Raw genomic sequence first — 19016 nt, forward strand, 5'->3', positions numbered from 1 at the left:
CCCTTTACAGCAGTTTTGAAATGAATGAGCTTCTCTAACAACTTTCAAATCCCAACTATCATCCAAGAGAAGAAGAAGAAGAAGAAGAAGAAGAAGAAGAAGAAGAAGAAGAAGAAGAAGAAGAAGAAGAAGAAGAAGAAGAAGAAAGGCAGGATTTGCTTTAGTTCTTGTTTTAGAGGGGAAAAAATCCCGGGGAACTTTGTTCTTTTCAGAAAGATTTTTTTTTATGCCCTCCCACCTGCTTTTCAAAATCCACCAACCACAGAATTTACTCCATCCCCCTTTTTCTCTCTCCCTTACACACTCCCTCTCTCTTTTTAGCAGCAACATACAAGCCGGCCATATTAGAGAGATGGAAATAAAGCTTCCTTAATGTTGTATGTGTCTTTGAAGTACATCTGTGCATTTTTTTTTAGCATCTAACCATTCCTCCCTTGTAGCCCTCGGCCCCTCAAATCACCCTCTCCCATATCCCACCCGACTAACATCTCAGTCTCTGAAAATGCACAGAGATGCCTGGCTACCTCGCCCTGCCTTCAGACTCACGGGGCTCAGTCTCTTTTTCTCTTTGGGTAAGTTAGACTGCACATCTGCATGCTCCTGAGGGTCCAGAAGTGTAGCCAAAGCTGGAAGAGGATGGGGGCCGGGGGCAAGGAAGAAGACATTGCTTGAGCTTCGCCTCACGTCCTTGGGAAGGGAGGTGCCGAGGACTGGGGGAAGACATTGTTGGGGACTGCATAACGCTGGGACTACTTGGTTACAGAAATGTGGGGTCGGGGGATCTGAGTGTTCCTCAGGGGTGACAGTTATCACTGGAGGTGATTTTTCTCTGGGTTTCCCTGAAACAGACTTATGTGGGGGTGGGGGCAGTGGATAGGTCGATCTGCAAAGTCTCTTTGTGGATTTTTTTTAAGCTGCTGCAAATATGGGGTCCTGGGTCTTCATGCTCCCTTAAGGGGCTTCTCTTGTGGACCGTGATCTTTGGAATCTGGTGGATTTAGGATATTAGGAAAGAATGTTTGGGAGAGTGGGAGGTAGAAAGTTGAGTCTGGGTCTTGTTTCCTGGAAATCTGTACCACTGATTTGTTGAGATGTTTGGGGGGGCAGGTGGGAAGCAGGCTTGAAGTATGATCTCTGCATTGGGAAGAGACTTGCTGAAGCAAGCGCTGATGGAGGCCTCTGGCGTGGGCCAGATGGAGTGGAGGAGGGGGTCAGGTGAAGGGATCAGGAAAAAAAGAAAAAAAAGGAACTCACAGGCTGAGTGTGCCTGTGGCCCTTTAAGACCAGCCCAGCCTTGCAGCCTGCCTTGTCAAGTGATCCGAATGTTAATTTCATATTTGACCACTCAGGACTTCCTGGTGAGTAGGTGGGCTAGAGAGTTATTTGCAAGCCTGCTTTATGGGTAGTTTCATCCTTGCTCCTAAACTTACTCATTGCTGGTGTAGTAGTTGGTCAAGTCCTGGGATTGTCAGTGGGGATATTCCGCATCACAGAATCCCTCTCCCTCCCTCCCTCTCCTTATCTTTCTCTGGTGTACTGTGTTGGATGTTGGGCAGGAGTGCTAGACAGAGACAACACAGAGCTCCTGTCAGCTTGCGTCATAAGGCCTATTAGCTTTGCTGAGTTCCTGGACAGTATTAACAACAGAGCAGGAATGTTACAGAAGCGTGGGCTGTACAAAGAGGGGGAGCCTTGGAATCAGCTCTGGGTTTAAAGCCACCTTTGTCATTTACTTCATGGCCGTAGGCAAGTTACTTGACCCTTCTGAGCTTCAGTTCTTTCGTGGGTAAACTGGAGAATGCCTGGGTTTTTCTGTGAGGCAGGCACACAGCAGGTGCTCAATAATAGCTGAACTTTGTGAACGCTTTTCACGGGCGCAGGGGCTGTATAGCTTATTTAGTCCTCAAGATAATCAGTAACCGAATGAGGTAGATGCTGTTATGATCCTTCTGTTATGGATGAGGAAACAGGCACAGCGAAATGAAGTAACTCAGTTACTTACGTTAAGTAAATTAAAGTCACACGACTAGTTCAAGTGAGCTGAGATTTGAACCGGTTTGTCGGCTTGTTGGACTTCTAGTACTTAGCTGTTGAACTCTACTGCCCCCAATGTTCAAGAAACGGTACTGCTACATTAACAGTAATGATCAAAGAATCTCAAGCGCAGGCAAAAAGATGGGGAGGTGGGTGGATGACCTGGGTGTAAGGAACCAGGGATGGAGGACAGGTGACTCCCTTGGGAGTTAGGGAAAGCTTCTTGCGGGAGGAGGACAGTCTTGTGAGAGCCTGATCTAAGTGAGGAAAGGAAGGGAGCTCCATGACCATGACCAGGGTGTGTCTTAGGGGACGATGAGGTCTGGAGTGAAGACGTCAGGGAGTGGGGGTTGTGAGATGGTGGTGGGAGGAAGGTAGAGTCTCTGCAAACCTGGGCAGTAGATCTTGAACTTGAACTTGACTGATGATATGATGAGGTATGCCCTGGCACACCAAGGCTAAGGGCTCAGGTGGACACTGGAACTTTGGTGGTTGTAATGGCATCAGCCTCCAAGATGGAGGGACAAATGATGAGGGAGGGACCACATCAGGGGCAGGATTTGTGAGGATAACCAAAGAGCGGGTAAATCATAGAGGATAACCAGCAGGGCAATCGGCCGTACACACAGCAGAAGCATGTGAGACTAGTTTTTAGCTAGACACAATCCAAATGACTGGACTTCCCAGAGGTTTTCTTAAGACCATGGGCTCTGCAGTCACCAGCCTTGTTACCCAAGTCTGGGTTAAGTGAGGCGAGGTCCTCACTCAAGTCCACTGCACGTGTCTTCTGCTGGGGGCAGCGATCCAGACATGGAGGGGAAAATGCCTTTCTTTCCTTCCACAGACATTTATGGAGTGCCCATCTGCACTCACATACCGTTCTGGGGCCAGGGATACCAAGATGAGTAGAAATCAGGTCCCCCGAGCCTCCCAAGGGACATGGGCATGCGAACAGATAATGACAGCACAAAATCACAGGGGCTGTCACCATAACAATCCTAATGATGCTGAGAATGATAGCAGCTAGCCTTCATCAAGGGCTATGTACCAGGCATCGCTGGGAGCTTCATACGTTAGCAAGTCATGTGACCCTCACAACTTCCCTAGGAGTCGGGTTCTATGATTGTCTCCCATTTTACAGATGAGGAAACTGAGGTCTGGAAGGTTAACTCTCTTGCCTAAGATCTGACCGCTTGGCCACAATGCTGTTCTGCCTTCAGGTCACCTGGAAGCAGTAGGAACTGGGCTGGGTAGAGGGCCCAGGTGCCGGCAATGCTGTTATTGAGGCATGCCTCATTAGCTGGGAACTGCAGCATAGGTGAGGGCCCCAGGTCGGGAAGGGTGAAAGAGCTCCGCGGCCTGAAGCATAAATGTGTGCAGAGGCATGGAGGGGTGAAAGAAGGTGGGCTTGTCAGGACAAGTAATGGGTCGGGGATCCCCGAGTGGAGGAAGAATGGAGGGTTGGGAGCTGGCAGGGCAGGAGGCCAGGACCTAGGTTGGTCCCAGATGGCAAACGGTTGGAAGCCGTGCCCAGGAACCTGGACTTGATCCTGAAAACAACAGGGAGCCAGTGGAGGGGGCGTGAGGACATGCTGCCTGGAGGTAGACTGGGCTAGGAGGCAGAGCTCCTGGTGTGGGGGAGGGTCTGAAAGCAGGAGGAAGGGTCTGGGTGTCACACTCCCCTGGGATGCAGGGGGCTGCCCCAGAAGGTTGGGGGGACCATTTCTCTGCTTGGACACTCTCTCTTTTAAACAAGAAGAACATAAACCTACCTCATTGGTTGCTGTAGGGTTGGGAAGAGGGGTGAAGAGAATTCTGTCTTTGCAGGAGATTAGAGCTTGGCAGGAGGTGAGCAAATCTGTATGATCTCTGAAAGATGGGCTGGTTAGAACAGTGGATAACATGGGGCCTGGGCTGCCCAGATGTGGCCCCAGATTAAGGGGGGGAGGTCTGGGTGCCAGGGATGCTTTGGCACTAAAACCAGAAGCCACATCCTTTCTGTGCCCCCGTTGATCCCCATTTCCTTTCTATGAGTTGGAAATTGAGAGACCCAGACCTGGTCCCAAATGGGACAACCAGGAGGACTGGGCTTCCTTGTATGGAGGTCGCTTTAAACAGGACCATTCCCCTCTGGCCAGCCTGCCCGGAGCTAGGGGCTGGCAGCTGGGGCTGGATCTGCCATGTAGACAGCTGGAGGCCTGGTCCCTGGCATGCCTTGGAGTGTCACTAGGCCTCAACCCCCCACCCCTGTCTGGAGCCTGGCAGCCTGGGCTCAAATCGAGGTTTGTCATTTACTAGCTGTGAACTTGGGCTATTCATGTAACTTCTGTGTGCTCAGTTGCACCGTCTGGAAAGGGGGGTGGTAAGAGGGCTGTTGTAAGTATCAAATGAGGTCATATCTGTGGAACGGGTAAGAAAGCATCTGGCCCGCAGTAAGCACTTTCTTGTTATTGTGAAGTCCTTTCTATGGCCCTAGCTGCAGACTCGGCTACTTTCCGGAGGCTGCAGAGTTTATCGGGATTTTGCTCACAGCTCTGACCTTGTTGCATGGTGGTTTCTTCATCTTTAATGGGGGCCTGGATTGGTGAGAGGCCTAAAACTCTGGTGGGGACTTGGGCTGACGTGGGTGCCTTGGCGTAGGAGTCAGGAACCACGGTCTGGCCCCGGCTTGTCCCTGTCCTCTGTGTGTCTCCCTCAGGGCCTCATTTGCCTCGTTGGTGAGGCGGTGGGTCTAGATTCACAATTCTGGAGGTGCCCCTGTCCAGCTTCCTCTGATTTGGTGATCCCAGCCTCTCTCTGCAGTTGGGACTCGCTAAACGCCTCTGACCACTAGAGGGCGCTCGCGCTCCTCCTGGTGACTCCAGCGGGGGCCAGGCGGCCGGGTTGCGGCGGGGGCGGAGGCGGGGGCGGGGGTTGGGGGGAAGGGACCCTGCGTTGCACCTCGGCTCCCTCCGGCCAGCCAGAAAGGACCTCCCCACAGCTCTGCCCTTCCACGCGGCAGGGTGCTGGCTCCTTCACAGTGGAGAGGGGTGCCCTGTGGGGTTCAAGTTCTCACCTGAAGGATGTGGGCTGGGCGGGGAAAGAGGCCAGGGATAGGTCAGCCCGATTTACAGCACCTGCTTTCTGGGGTCACGTGGAGGCCCCTTTTGGGAGGGGGCCCTGGGAAGGTAGCGGCTCTTGGAGGGGGTTAGAGGAAGCGGGGCCTTCCTTGGGTAAGAGGTAAGCTCAGGACAAGGCCTTGCCTGCTTCCTTCCTTGCAGATTTCTCTGCCTCTGCAGGGCGCGGGCGGCAGTGGTATTTTCTGCACACCTCCTCCTTGCCTGGCGTTGTGCTAGGTGCTTTCATAATGCTGATGAGAGTGGGGATCCGGGAACTGGGCTTTGCTCTTCTTGGCAGCCCCCTTAGCCTCCCCAGTTCACGCTCATCTAGCGAGCGTTCGGCCTGCAGGAGGGTGTGCACGCCCAATCCCTCCACCGAAGGCTCCGCTGTGACCTCTGGGGCCAGCCCTTCAGAGCCTCGCCTGTCCTTTAAGTCTCGTGCACTAAGCCCTGGCCACGCATCCTGAGGGGGGAGCTGAGCAGACGGACAGCCCCGCTCGTGGCTGCGGTGCGGCTGCTTCCGGGGTAGGCCCCGCCGCCCAGCGCCGAGCAGCCCTGCAGGGGATGCTTCTGGCCCGCGGCTGCGGGGCCCGCGCCGGCTGCCAGAGCTGGGGAAATTCCAAGGGGCTGCCCTCTGCCAGGAGGACAGTGTCCCAAGAAGGCCTTCCTGTTTAGGGGGCAGAACTTGAGGAGAGTGTAGGGCACTGGAGCTGCCAGCCGGCGCATCACGCTTTCCGTATTTTCTCTCTTTAAAATGATCATGGCAGCCCCAGGAGGTGGGTGTCATCAGCTGTGTTTTACAGAGCAGGAGACTGGGGCTTGGAAGGTGAAGGAGCTTGCCCACATCCTCCCAGCCGATGGAAGGCAGAGCTGGAAGGGACCCCGTGTCTCATGGGATCTCCTTGTCTAGGCTTTTCCTGCAGCCATAGCTTCCTAGCCACGCCGTCTGCCCCTCCCCCGTCTGCCCCCTCCTCCCTCTCCACCCCCAGGCGCTGCCGGCTTCCTATCACACTCAAAGAAAATCCTAATTCCCGAGTTCGGGCCCCCAAAGCCCCTGGTGCCTCGCCCCTGCCTAACTCTGGGACCTCTGGTCTTAGCATTTGCTCCTTGGTCCCTGCTCCTTGTGCTTAACTCATTCCAGCCACTGGGACTTTGCTCTTGATGTTCCGCTGCTTGGCACTTGATTCCTTCAGGATTTGAGATGGCTCATTCCCTCACTTTGTCAGGGGCTACATACACGTCAGGCCCTCCAAGCAGTCCTCCCTGACTACCATTAGGAAACAACGGCCCCTTCCCTTTGCTTTAGTTCTTACAGTGTCTGCCAGGCATCACTATGTAAAGTTACACTGTAATTTTTTTCCTCCTTAGTGTGTGTTCCCTTCCCTCAAACACAAGCTTGGTGTGTTGGGGACTCTGCCACCATTGTTCACAGCAATAACCCCGGCCCCCAGCCTAGGCTAAGTGTGTGGGGGTGTAGGGGATGGCTTATAAATATCGGGTAAATGAGTGAATGCATGGCTGATACTGAACGTTACTGCTTATCCCCTATAAAGAAAAGGAATCTTTTGGGATGACGCTTTGACAATACTGGCAGAAAATCTTAGCGTTAAGATCAGGACTAGGGTGAGGCCGGTGAGGTGCCCACGGTGTGCAGTTTAAGGTGGTGTTTGCCTGATCCTGAGGGTCGGTGCGCCCTTAAATTTTGTGTCCAAGGCTTTCTGCCCCATGGCGATCACTGCGACTTCAACTGGAAGGGCTTGGGCTCCTTCACCCACCCTAGACTCTGCTCTGCTTAGGGTGTCAGAATGGGCCGGGCAGCCCCAGCACCCAGCTCTTCTGGACCAGGCCCGGTGCTCCTTACTGGATTTGACAGAAACCTACTGTCCCCACCCTGTCACCCCTTCAGCCTGTGTCAGCTCCTTGCTGGGGAGTTTCCAGGCCTGACATCTCCAGAAGGGGCTCCTGTCCTTGTAGACAACGATGGTCCTGGGAAAGACTTGGGGCCATTTGTCTGCCCCTGACTTGACAGGCAATGTTGTTTCTCTCCACCCCAGCCTTGCTTTACCCCAAGGGCCACGTCAGGTAACCCCCTGGAGCGTTGCCTGCCCCATACCACTCCCTGACTAATTTCAGACCTAAGGGACCCCGCCCACGGCCATGGCTCTGCTCCAGTCCCCAGCAGGTGCAGAAGGCTTGCCCCCTCCCTGGCCCTGTGAGCCAGAATCCTCACCAGCTTGTGGCTTTATCCACAGTGCCACCAGGGCGGAGCATGGAGGTCACAGTACCTACCACCCTCAACGTCCTCAATGGCTCTGATGCCCGTCTGCCCTGTACATTCAACTCCTGCTACACAGTGAACCACAAACAGTTCTCCCTGAACTGGACCTACCAGGAGTGTAGTAACTGCTCTGAGGAGATGGTGAGTCCCGGGATGGGGGCGGGGTGAAGGAGGGGGCAGGAGCCGCTGGGCACGAAGCCCACATTTCCCACCACCTGCCCCTGCCCTGGACCAGGACCCTGGGGATCCTGGTGGGCTGTCTCCTCCAGAGGGCTGCGGCGGTAGGTGTGTGGTCACACCTGGGTGGCCCTGGGAGGGTGGCAGAGACCTGGAGGTAACCGCCTCTCTTCCAGGGGACCAGGTGCATGGCGGGGAGGGGCACTCCCTGCAGCTCCTTGCTCATGCAGCCCCCCTCCCCAGTTCCTCCAGTTCCGCATGAAGATCATCAACCTGAAGCTGGAACGGTTCCGAGACCGTGTGGAGTTCTCAGGGAACCCCAGCAAGTATGACGTGTCGGTGACGCTGAGAAATGTGCAGCTCGAGGATGTGGGCACCTACAACTGCTATATCATGAACCCGCCTGACCGCCACCGTGGCCATGGCAAGATCTACCTGCAGGTCCTCATGGAAGGTGAGGGAGGGGGCAGGCAGAGCGGGGAGCCTGCCGCCCTGGGGCCCCTGCTTGTCCCACCGCCCCCCACCCTCCAGCAGGAGGATAACCCCACTCCTTGGGAGGGGCTGTGCCCTCCTGAGGGTGGGAGCTCTGGCTTGTGTTGGGGGGAGGGCACCCCTGCTACTTCCTCAGGACTCTGAGGACTGGGACCTCGGTCATGGTCATGATGCCAAGAGTCATGATAGCAGCGTTCATTGGTTGGGCACTCGCTATGCAGAGAAGTCAGCCACCGAAGGTCATGCAATGAGTGAATAGTACAATTAGGACTCAAATTTGGGTCTATTTCATCTCAAAGTCCGGGCTCTTCAAATTCTGCATTTTACTGTCTTCCCCTGGGGCTTTGAGGTGCCCTGGGATTTTGGGGTGGGGCGCGGAGAGCTCAGGGGCCTGGGTTGACTTTGGCTTTGACTACAGTCCTTTCCACGCAGAGCGTCCGGTGAGGACCACCCCGCGCATACTGCGGGGAGCAGGGGGCAGTGCACGAGGCTCCCTGTCCCTGCCCTGGTGCTCAGTGGGTCTGTTTCTTTTCCTTCTCCAGAGCCCCCTGAGCGGGACTCCACGGTGGCCGTGATCGTGGGCGCCTCCGTGGGCGGCTTCCTGGCGGTGGTCATCTTGGTGCTGATGGTAGTAAAGTGTGTGAGGAGGAAAAAAGAGCAGAAACTGAGCGCGGACGACCTGAAGACGGAGGAGGAGGGCAAGACGGATGGAGAGGGCAACGCGGACGATGGCCCCAAGTAATGCGGCCCCGCAGCCCCTCCCTCACGTCCTGTCTTCCTCCTACCCTCCGCCCTGCACACTGTGCCCCTGCCTGCCCTCTCTTGGTGTGCTTCTCTTGAACCAGGGCCCCAGGGCCCGCCTGGGGCCTCCCGAAACCACTTCGTACCCCCCACCCTGCACCAAGAGTGACCCACCTCTCTTTCATTTGGGAAACCTGCCCTGGCGCGTGGGACGTGTGGGCCCTGGGGTGGGGGCGGGGGGAAGTGGGCTCAAGACTGCCAATCCCCGAGAGGAGGCAGGAGGCCTGTGTGAGGGTCCCAGAAGGAGAGGGGGTGCGGGGGAGGTCGGCTGCCCAGCCTGCCCTGTTTGTGGACTGGTCTGGTGGGCCTCAGGGAGGATCTACGGGTGGCTGAGGGGTTTTCCTGGGCTGCCTCAAGAAAGCCCCGGCTGTGGTGTGGCTCTGCTCCCTGAGCTGCTCCAAGCCAGGCAGCCCTGTCAGGCTGGGGGCTGCTGATGGGTTCCTATCACTTGGGGGGGGGGCATGTTGAAGGGATGACTGTGTTTCCTGGGCATTGAGGGGAAGCCTTGGCCCAGGGACCCGTGCTCTTACCCCCCTCCATTGATAGCTGCTACCACAGGAGCCTTGTGGGGGTGTTTTCTGTTGGCTGCGAAACTCTTGGGATTTGGGGGGGAGCATTGCATGAAGACTCACTGAGCTGGGCCATGGGTAGGTTGTATCGTTCTAGGTAGTGGTCATTTTTCACCATAGTTAACCACTAACAGGAGACAGATGTCAAAGTCAGCTGAGGCCTGAAGGGGTGGGGGCTCCATTGTAAAATGGAGTTGGTTACAGACTGCCTTCTCCAACAGGGTGACCGCCCTCAGCCCAGGTGTGGGGCTGGGGGGGCGGGTGGAAACCATAGCGGAGGAGTTGATGTGCAGAGTGGGGGCTTCATCCGGGCCTTCTCTTCAAACTTTCCCAGTGACCCTCAGCAGGGTTTTTAGCTGGCTTTTGGGTAGAGATCAGAGAAGGAAATGCCCTGAGGGAAGCGTGAGGGGGCCCTCGGAGCCTCTCAGATCCTGTGGCCATGTTACACCCTCCCCGCCCCAGGAACTTCCTCTGTGGGGAGCAAATAGCATTTCTGGAGAGCCAACTTTCACTGCCATTTTACTCACATTAAGAGGGAATTATTTAAGCCTCAAGAGAGGGAGAGAGACAGAGAGAAACTGCTGATGTGAACTCTACATTAGAAGACCCTCAGAGATCAAGGAGGCAAGTCACTCGCTAGAGATGGGGAACCAGGTTCAAACTGACAGACTGAGGGTCCCGCCCTCCCTTCCTCTGGCTCCTCAGTCTCCAGTTTGGATCAACAGAGCCATAGTTTTCCCTGTGGGAAGGGCCTCTGTGGGCTGGTAGACAGGGAGGTGAGGTGAGGGAGCTGGTCTGTCCAGGCCTGCTTCCTCTCCCAGGGCGCTGGGGATGGAGGGTTGGAGAGGGAGGGCAGAGCTGCTGGCGAGGCCCCACCCCTGCCCCAGACTGACCTTCTTTAGCATTTCCCGGCCTTTCAAGGAGCTCAGACCCTGCCCGGGCTCTGGGAGTCAGTGCCTGGGGCAGGAACCGCTCTGAGGAAAGGGGGTGGAGACAGGACTGTGACAGTCTCAGGGACAACTCTCTGTCTCTGCCCATCAGATGGCCAATTTGGGGAGAGAACAAGAGCGTACGGGAGGTTTGGTTTAATTCACTTCAATTCAACATCCATTTATTGAGCATCTCCTGTGTGCCAGCTGCCGGGGATGCACACAAAGCCATAACAAGAATTGGGAACTGTCAGGTCAGCACCATGGGGACCAAGATTCTTTTTTTTTTTTTTTTTTGGTGCATCTAATTCCACCTCTGTAACCACTGCTTCCAGGGCTGGAGTTGGAGAGAAGGAAGAGAGTCCCGAATCTGGGCCCTGGGAAAGGAAGAAAGGAAGGAAGGGGTGGGGGTGGGGGTCCAACAGGGAACAAGGTGACAGGCCAGGCAGAGTGGATGCAGAGTGGGGGACGGACAGCCTGGGTGACAGCTCCTGGGTGGGGTGAGTCCAGCTCAGTACCTAACTGCCAATCAACACACTGCCAATGGGGGTGGGCTAAGCCACCAGGATGTCTGGGGCAGGTGGACCCAGCTCAACCTTGGAGCCAACCAGCTAAGAGGGGGGCGATGCGTGGTGGGCATCTCATACCGGCTTGAGACCGAGGGCGGTTGTGATACACTTCTGCAGCCTGCAGATTTCCCTTTTCGGCAACCTTTCAAGTGCTCTCCTCTTTCAGGACGAGTGAGGATCTGTGCTGATGTGGGGCACTTTTCTTTTTCCAGGACGCCTAACATTTAGGGGAAATTTTTGCGCGATTCCCTAGGTTTATTCTAAGAAGTCCCAACTCTCCATCAAGAAGCCCCAGGCTTCTGGGTTCCTTCCTTTCAACGCCCTGACCCAATGGGCCCCCCCACCCCCGGCTGCCCACCCTCATGGGCACTTTCTCCTGCAGCCTCTTAGAATCTGTTCCAGAGCTCTCCTAGAGTTGCCTCCCCCAGGGCCGTGAGGTTGGGAACAAGATGGGGCTTCTGTGAATAGAGGTGGGGAACCGGTGACATGTTTCCATAGCAGCCATTTCTCTACCCTGCTTTCTAGTTCATACCAGCAAGCTGCTCCTCTCCCTGCGCTGTGGGGTCCAGCCCCACTTCCGGCTGCATGTTCCCATCACTGTGCTCTGCTGGGTCCAGTCTGCTGGTTTCCTCAACCGCCCCTGCCTCTCCTGTTGTCTTGGAGCTCCCTGTCCATCTCTTCCTCCTAATTAAGGGCCACTGTAAAGAGATGGGCCGGCCAACCCATGGGATTGAACTTCTAAGAACAAAGTACAATTTTTTCAGGACTGAAATGCCTTGAGGTGCCTTGAAACTGGCTTTGAAAATGGCTGTCTGCCCCTTAGCTATGGACTAATCACAGTTATTCCCAATTTATAAAAAGGAAAAGCTGATTGGATCCATATTTTCTCCCCGGAAGTTCCCTTGGAGAAGTTGGGCTGGTAAGTGTTTACAAGGTCAGGTGAAGCAGATGGAAAATGGAAAATACTGGCCAGGTCCCAGAAGACAGTCCCGGGCCATAGGGATGGCGTGGTGCAGTCAGAATGAGTGATGAATCAAGAAATTTTCCTTGCAACTTGTCTTAAGGATAGACAGCCTGTGCCTCTTGCTGATGTCTTCCTTTATTGAAGCTTGCTGATGCATTTGCACATAGTCTATATATAGGTATAGATATATTCTATATACAAATAGAAAACATCGCGCCACATCCACCCCAAAAGTTATACCGGGTGTGTGTGTGTGGGGGGGAAACCATCATTTCTCAATGTTTTGAGTTGATTCACCAAAGGCAAATTATGGAATGTTCTTATTGCTTTTTGTGCACTTGGAGGAGAAAACCCAACTACTTATGCACTTTCTAGGTTTTCTGTGTTACAGGGTGGTTGGAGGGGGTGGGGAGAAAAACTTCAATGGTCCTCTGTGACCCAGCCTCTGTGATGTGTCTGCTTTTCGGAGCAGACTGCGTTTCTTTTGCAGTTTGTTGTATTGCTTGGATCTATCGGCTACAATAAACAGATCATCTCCCCTGAACATCCCTCGAGTGTGGCTTTTTTCAGGGGTGAAGAGCAGGGTAAGTGGAGGCTTTGCCAGGATGCTGACAGGGACCCCTGCTGCTCCTTTCCTGATACTCCCGCAACATTGCTGGGTCCCTAGCAAGGACATGGTCCTTCTGCTCTACTCATGTCGACAAATGGCTCATCTCTTTCCCCCTTTGCCTTCTTTCAGCATCCTGGGGGACTCCAACCACCTCGGAAGCACCTGAAGGCAGGGTGGCTGAACACCCACTTCTTGGGGGCCCTTGGTTATTTCTGGGATGACAACAAACTTGGGCACTATGACACTGTTCACGGATGTTGCCTATTTTTTCATGGATGGATGGGCCATCCTTCCTTCCCCCCATTTCTAAGCTGTGTCTCACTAGGTAGACACTTCCCATGCCTGCTCTGGACTCGGCGGGTGGGGGGAATAGCTGCTCAGTGTCTGCCCTCATGCACCTTCTCGGGTGAGGGGGGCTGGGGGGAGGAGTCAGGTTGTTCATGTCCCATCTAAGTACTGCTGGATCCTGTTTTCGTGCTGCGGGATCCTCCTACACTCAGGACCAAAGATGCCCCCCTGGTGGCGTTGTGGGGGGGGGGGCGCTACTAGTCCAGACACACCCGGTCTTTTTCTCTAGTGCTTCCTATTCTTAGTCTCTGCATTTTTCGCCCACACACACACACACACATGCACGCACGCAAGTTAAGAAAGGTTTCAACTTTCTGAATGGCAAGGAAATGTGGAAGTGGTTGGTTCCTACTTTTCTTCTGGTTTCTCTGTCATTTCTGTCTACTCCCTGGCGACCCAGAGACTTTGCCAGTGGTTAGTGGCCAGGTGCATTTTAGAGTATTCCCAGAGGACCCTGACATTGGTAGTTGTGACACCTGCAGGGATTACAGCTGCTACCTGAGAGAGAAGCGAGAGGGAGGGGCAGCATTAAACAGAGGTGGCTGGTATTTAACCGAACTAAAGATGCTTTGGTTTAAAAGGATGTCTGTCCTCCAGAGCCCCTGAGTCCTTCCAAGGATGGGATGTCAGAGAGGGTGCTTCTCTACTTAACAAATAGGCAAACTGAGGCAGGGTAGGTGGGCTGAGCAGCAGAAGGCACTGGGGATTCTGGCTGGTTCTTTCTGGGGTGGGGCCAGCATCTTCCTCATTCTAGGGCTTTTCTCCCAGAACACTTTGGATCTGGGCCTGGCTTCTGGGAGAGTTGGATTTGGCACAGGCATCTCCCTTAAATTGATGTTCTTTAGCTCAGCCTACTTGGGGCCAGTGTGGGGGGTGGGTAGTTCTGATCGCAGAATGAGGTGCCTGGTGGGGGAAGAGCTAGCTCCCATTCTGGTGCTCAGAATTGCTCACCAGCTTTCTGTACCCCTAACTGAGACAGAGGTGTCTGCACAAGAGCCTCTCAATTCCCACTGCTCCTTCACTTCCTGCTGGAGCCCCCTGCAGGGCTTAGGTACCCCATCCGCCTGCCCATGCCTGCTGCCTGGAGGAGGAGTCTCCATGGGGGCGGGGAGGGGGTGTTTTCAGAGTCCCTAGAACAGGTCCCGAAAGCCAAAAGGAGTGGGAGATCTTTACAACATCAGAGACAGGAGGGGTCTTGGGGACCCTCTGGCCAAGCCTCCTGAGTATCCTGAAGGGGAAGGTGAGGACCACAACAGGCAAGTGCACTGGCTTACGGCCACATGATGAGTCAAGGACAAGACAGGATCTCCTATCAGGCTCTAGGTCGCTGTTCTTCCCACAGCCCCCAGGCTGGGCACAGTTGGGCACAGCTGCACACACCGGCCCAGGATCCTGCCCGCCCCTCCCCAGCTGGGCCTGGGGGCGGCTGGAAGAGGCCCCCGTGCTTCCGCAAGGGCTGTACCTAAAGCTGAGACTCAGAGAGCGGACGTGTTTCTCCCAAAGTCGCACAGTCAGCTCATGAAGAGCCTGCACTGGAAACCAAGTCTCTCCTCCCCAGGTAAGGCCTCCTCCAGGCTGAGCCGATGCCCATCATCAGACAAGAAGATGCCTGTCTCCCAGCTCCAATACTGAGTCCCATTCCTACCTCCCCATATTGTGGCTTGCCTCATGTTGGTTTGTATATGGGCCCCTCTTAGACCACTTGTCTCCTTCTCATTTTGCAGGGGTGGGGGTTGTATCTACAAACCTCCAGGTGAGAGGAGGCTGGGCAGTGCCCAGGGGGCTGTGGGCTGAGCAGCTTGATGCAAGGAGCGTGAGCCCCCGCTAGGTCTCTGGCCCTCCTCCCTGGCATTTTGAGGGCTCAGAAGGTCCATGTTGGCAGGGCTGCAGGGACGCTTCTCAGATGGCACTGGTGGCATTGCCCCCCCCCCCAGACTCTCACCCTGAAGCCCACCAGGTTCTAGTCATTCCTGGCTGCCCACTACCATACCGATGCCCAGGGCGCCAGCCACCTTCCAGGACAAGCTCCAGCCGTCCAGTGGATGAGAGCTCCAGGGGGCCTGGGGACGGAAGCCTTCTGAGAACTATGTCCTGACATCTTGACCTAGGTTTGATCCTAAGATAGACTGGCCTAGCCCAGGAGCCCCTCCACTGCAGGGCTGAGGAGGCCTCTGGCTAGAAGAGCAAGAGACACTGATAAAGTAGCTTTTCCTTTTCTCTGGCGATAATGACCTTGAGAGACCAGGAAGTGCCAGGGAAGGGGGCAAGTGGGCATGGGCGCTCAGCTTGGCTACTTGGGATTCTGCCCAAGGGAGGGGCTTGCCCTTACAGCCCTGGCAAAGGCACCTTGATCCCAGCCACAGCTGCTTCTGCTTCTCAACTGGGACAACTGCCCCGTAGACAGGTGACGCAGGGACTAGGAACTGTTTGCCTCAACAGACTGAGAGCCCCTCTCGTGGGCAAATGAGCAGATGAAGACGGTTTGTTCTACCAGGAGGGGAAGTGTGTATCACTGTTGTCCAATACAGTGGCTGGGTCTGTGGCCACGGGGATAGGGTTAGACTTGTCCCATTCTGCCCCAAGGCGGAACATCAGGACACGCGGGCAGAGACAGATATTGATCCAATGTGAAGTCAGAGCTGTGCCGAGGGTTGAGTTTCTCTGAGATAATGAGATCCCCATCCCGGAAGGTATTCAAGCGTGGCTTGAGGGTGTTGTTGAGAAGATTCATATATCAGGGCATACTTTTAGATGCCTTCTAAGTTCACTGACGATGGCCCTCTGTAGCCCTCATTTTAGGATTCAAGTGATAAAAGGGGGATTAACTCTTGCTTGCCTGAAGAGAAATATGACGCATGCACGGGCAAGTTCCTGTCCCTCTGCCTTCTTACGCAGGCGCGCTCTTCCCCAGCCTGCCTCTGTGCCCTTGTGCCCCTTTACCCTTTTCATCTTTACTTGATTTATCCATGGTGGGGAGAGGGGAGGTGGTGAGTGCCTATTCACAGTGAGAAATAGACTGGGAAAGCCTGGAAATTGGGAGGCAGGCATCCTCGGGCACTTCTCTCCAAAGATCAGGCCAAGTGTAAATTGTGTCCTTGGCCCTTTGGCCAGGGCAAAGCTTTCCCTGTCCTTCCAGCCAAGACTGTAGATAGAAGGTGCCAGTCTTCATGGCCTTCTCCTCCGTGGGCCCTGCCAGCCAAAGTCTCTAGCCTCCCCATCCCCACCCCTTGGCCCACTCACGCCGTGGGGGTGCACTGCTACAGCAGGTGCTGTTAGGAAGGGCTGTGGGGTCGGGTTCTAGTCCCACTGAGGGGTTTGGGGGTGGTGGGGAGGGCTGGGGGCAGATGAGTGAGAGCTGGCTAGACTAGTAAGGATAGCCACGGTTGACTGAGTACCGACCCTGTGCCTGGCCCTGAGCTAAGCATTCTACGGATGTCAGCTGACGGAATTTTCAGGGCAACTCCCCAAATATGCATTCTTTTCTCACTTTTACGGACGGAGAGGCTAAGGCCCTGCTATTTTAAGTCCGTCTGCACACAAGGTGACATGGCCATGACTAGAAAAGGGCAGAGGACTCAAACCCGGGGCAGAGTGATGCCAAAGGCACCACATCACACAGCGAGAAAGGAGAGCAAGGGGCAGAAGACTGGCCTCTAGCATCCCAAAGACCTAGGAGTGAGTGGGGGAAGGGTGGCTCGGCGCCAACCTCAAAATGACCGTGGACCAGGTAAGGACAAAAGTGTTTGGAAGCAGAGGCAAAGCCTTCTGGATGGGCCCGTAACAGCCCACCCCCTCCGTGGCCTGGCCCTTGACCCCACATCTCTGTGCCTATTGCTCTGGTCTCTGCTGGCCACCTTCTCCTCTCTTGGCTTCTAAAAACCTGTAAAACGTCTTCTTGGCTTGGGGCGGTTGTCTCCCAGTGCTACCCCTCCTCCCGGGCCTGTGTCACCCTCCAAGTTCTCCAAGTTACCCTTCACTCCAGGGAGCGGCGTCTCCATCCCCCCACCTTCTTCCCCTGCCATGGCTCCCCTCGGATCCACACCCTCCCCAGCCCTCCCTTTGCAAGGTCTCCTGCTCCTGCACTACAGTGTTCAAAGCAGACAGGATCAGAGCATCCAGGGAGTCCGGCCTGGCGCTCCACACCGTTTTACTTTTCTGTTTTGGTCAGGCTGTCTCAGGGCAGAACCAGGGCTCGGGTCCAGGAGGACACCTGGCCGTCCAGCTGACAAGGCAGTCCCATGGGCATGGCAGCCAGGCTGCAATGAATGATGGACCTTCCCCATGCCCCATGCCCTTCCCAGCCCCCAGCCCTCCTGAGACCCCCCCCCCACCCATGCTCACTTGGTGGCAACCCACGAAGCAGGGAGTCAACACAGCTCTGGGGTGCTGGCTGGGGTAGCTGAGACCCTGCCCTGGCACTTCACACCCCAGTGCAATGTGGCCCAGAATCAAGAGATGCCCAGGACTCACCCCATCTCTGAGCTGCGGCGGGGAAGCAGACGTCTGCTCCTAGAAGTGGGCACACGCGCCCCTCGCCCCTCTCCAGCTTGGGATGCCTGGTGAGCACTTCGTTGGTCAGGAGAGTTCAGCTCCCTCCCCTTTGCCCTCCTCCTCCCAATGAGCTCATCTGTCTGGGGCTCCCCACCCCCTTTGCCCGAAAGGATGTTTGGATAGAACCTGCAAGAAAACAGAAGAGGATGGGTGGGATGGAGGAGTTGGCTGCCTACCTGCCTGTGCCCAGAGCCCTTAGAAAGTGGAGGGTTCAGGAAGAGCTTATCTTTACTCCAACTCCATAGTGCCAGGTGGGCTGGGGAGCAGCCCAGCTCGGTGGCCAGCACCGGTTCTGTGTCTCGGACTGCTAGACCACGTGCCTGTGGGCTGGGGAGCAGCCCGGCTCGGTGGCCAGCACCGGTTCTGTGTCTCGGACTGCTAGACCACGTGCCTGTGGGCTGGGGAGCAGCCCGGCTCGGTGGCCAGCACCGGTTCTGTGTCTCGGACTGCTAGACCACGTGCCTGTGGGCTGGTTTGGTGCATGCTGTCCCTGTTAACTCCCTCGGTACCTGCCAAACTTCAGTGGATGCTGAGACTGTGGCTGGGGACAGGCCGGCAGGCACTCTGAGCCGGATGGAAGGAACGTGAGGAGGGACACGCAGGGAACAGATCTGGGTGCACTAGGAAGGAGGCTCTCAAAAGTTTGTGCAGGTGGCAGCCACCCAACCCCAACCCGAGAGGCAGAAGGGTTTGAGGGGATTTAACTTTAAATTAATGCAGGCATGCAGGCGGAGACTCTCTCCTGCATTTCCACGGTCCTGAGGTTGGGGCTCTGTTTATAACCAGAGGGAGGGCAGCTAAGGGAAGGTGGTGGAAGCAGATCCTGGTGTAAATCAGAGGCTCGAGGGAGAGGAACTGTGCGGTGGGGGGTGCGGGGGCTCCCCGCAGAGCCCCGTGATCTTTGCCTCTTGGAGCTGAGTCTGCACAACCGCCAGTGAGCTCCGTTACCTGCAAGGCCCTGACAGGGATGGGGACAGGGTCAGGAGCCGCGCGGGGGCTTGTGGGGGAAGAGGCGGAGAGGGGAGGCGGGCAAGGGCACGCGTGGGAGCCAGAGACGCGAGGCTCCCTGCCAGGCTCCTGTTACTTAGGAGGAACTCCTCTTAAAATAGCTCCCGAGACCTCGAGACTTCGTAGGAGCATTCCCTTACCTTCCCTCCCCTGCCGGGGTCTTGGTGGCCCCCTTTCTGAGAACTGACGGGGGACGGAGCCTTCCATCTACCTGCCCTGGTAGAAGGTGGGACCGCCCCGCCCCCGGTGTGAGTGCCTTCCCTCGGGAGAGCATTTCCCGGTCTCAGGGACCCGGAGCTCTGCCCCCAGGGGCTCCCCCTCTCGCTGTCCACATGCTTTCCCTCCTGGCTCCAATCCAGCTCCTTGGAGGGCAGGAACTGACAGGTCGCCTGCTCTCAGAGAGGACTACTGGACTAAATGTTTCGAAGAATCTATGTGACCCCCTTCTCAGGAGACAGCCTCCTTCCCCTTAAATCTGGGCCCTATCTCCTCGTCCTGACCCACCCCCAATGACAGCTCCCTGACAGCTCCTTGGCATGGGGCCCATTCCCTCCCTGCATCCCTGAAAACTTGCTCTTCAAGGTATTT

General features: G+C 55.7%; 1 protein-coding gene across 1 annotated transcript; it reads left to right on the top strand.

The window, feature by feature from the left end:
• Positions 1-1287: 1287 nt before the first annotated feature.
• On the top strand, positions 1288-9036 carry SCN2B (sodium voltage-gated channel beta subunit 2). Its single transcript, XM_028105948.2, has 4 exons — positions 1288-1358; positions 7385-7551; positions 7831-8041; positions 8622-9036. Exons 2-4 carry the CDS (start codon positions 7402-7404, stop codon positions 8819-8821), a joined length of 561 nt encoding a protein of 186 aa, XP_027961749.1. The 5' UTR covers positions 1288-1358; positions 7385-7401; the 3' UTR covers positions 8822-9036.
• The last annotated feature ends 9980 nt before the right edge of the window (positions 9037-19016 follow it).

The sequence above is a fragment of the Eumetopias jubatus genome, unplaced genomic scaffold (assembly GCF_037043125.1).
Source record: "Eumetopias jubatus isolate StellerSeaLion01/CBP00866 unplaced genomic scaffold, mEumJub1_p1.0 scaffold_13, whole genome shotgun sequence".
NCBI lineage: Eukaryota > Metazoa > Chordata > Mammalia > Carnivora > Otariidae > Eumetopias > Eumetopias jubatus.

What these genes read in the sequence shown, in the direction of transcription:
- SCN2B (XM_028105948.2), top strand. Translation starts at nt 7,402, where the DNA reads ATGGAGGTCACAGTACCTACCACCCTCAACGTCCTCAATGGCTCTGAT. An exon ending in GTAACTGCTCTGAGGAGATG is followed by an intron (nt 7,552 to 7,830) that starts GTGAGTCCCGGG and finishes CCCCCTCCCCAG; the next exon opens with TTCCTCCAGTTCCGCATGAA. An exon ending in CCTGCAGGTCCTCATGGAAG is followed by an intron (nt 8,042 to 8,621) that starts GTGAGGGAGGGG and finishes TTCCTTCTCCAG; the next exon opens with AGCCCCCTGAGCGGGACTCC.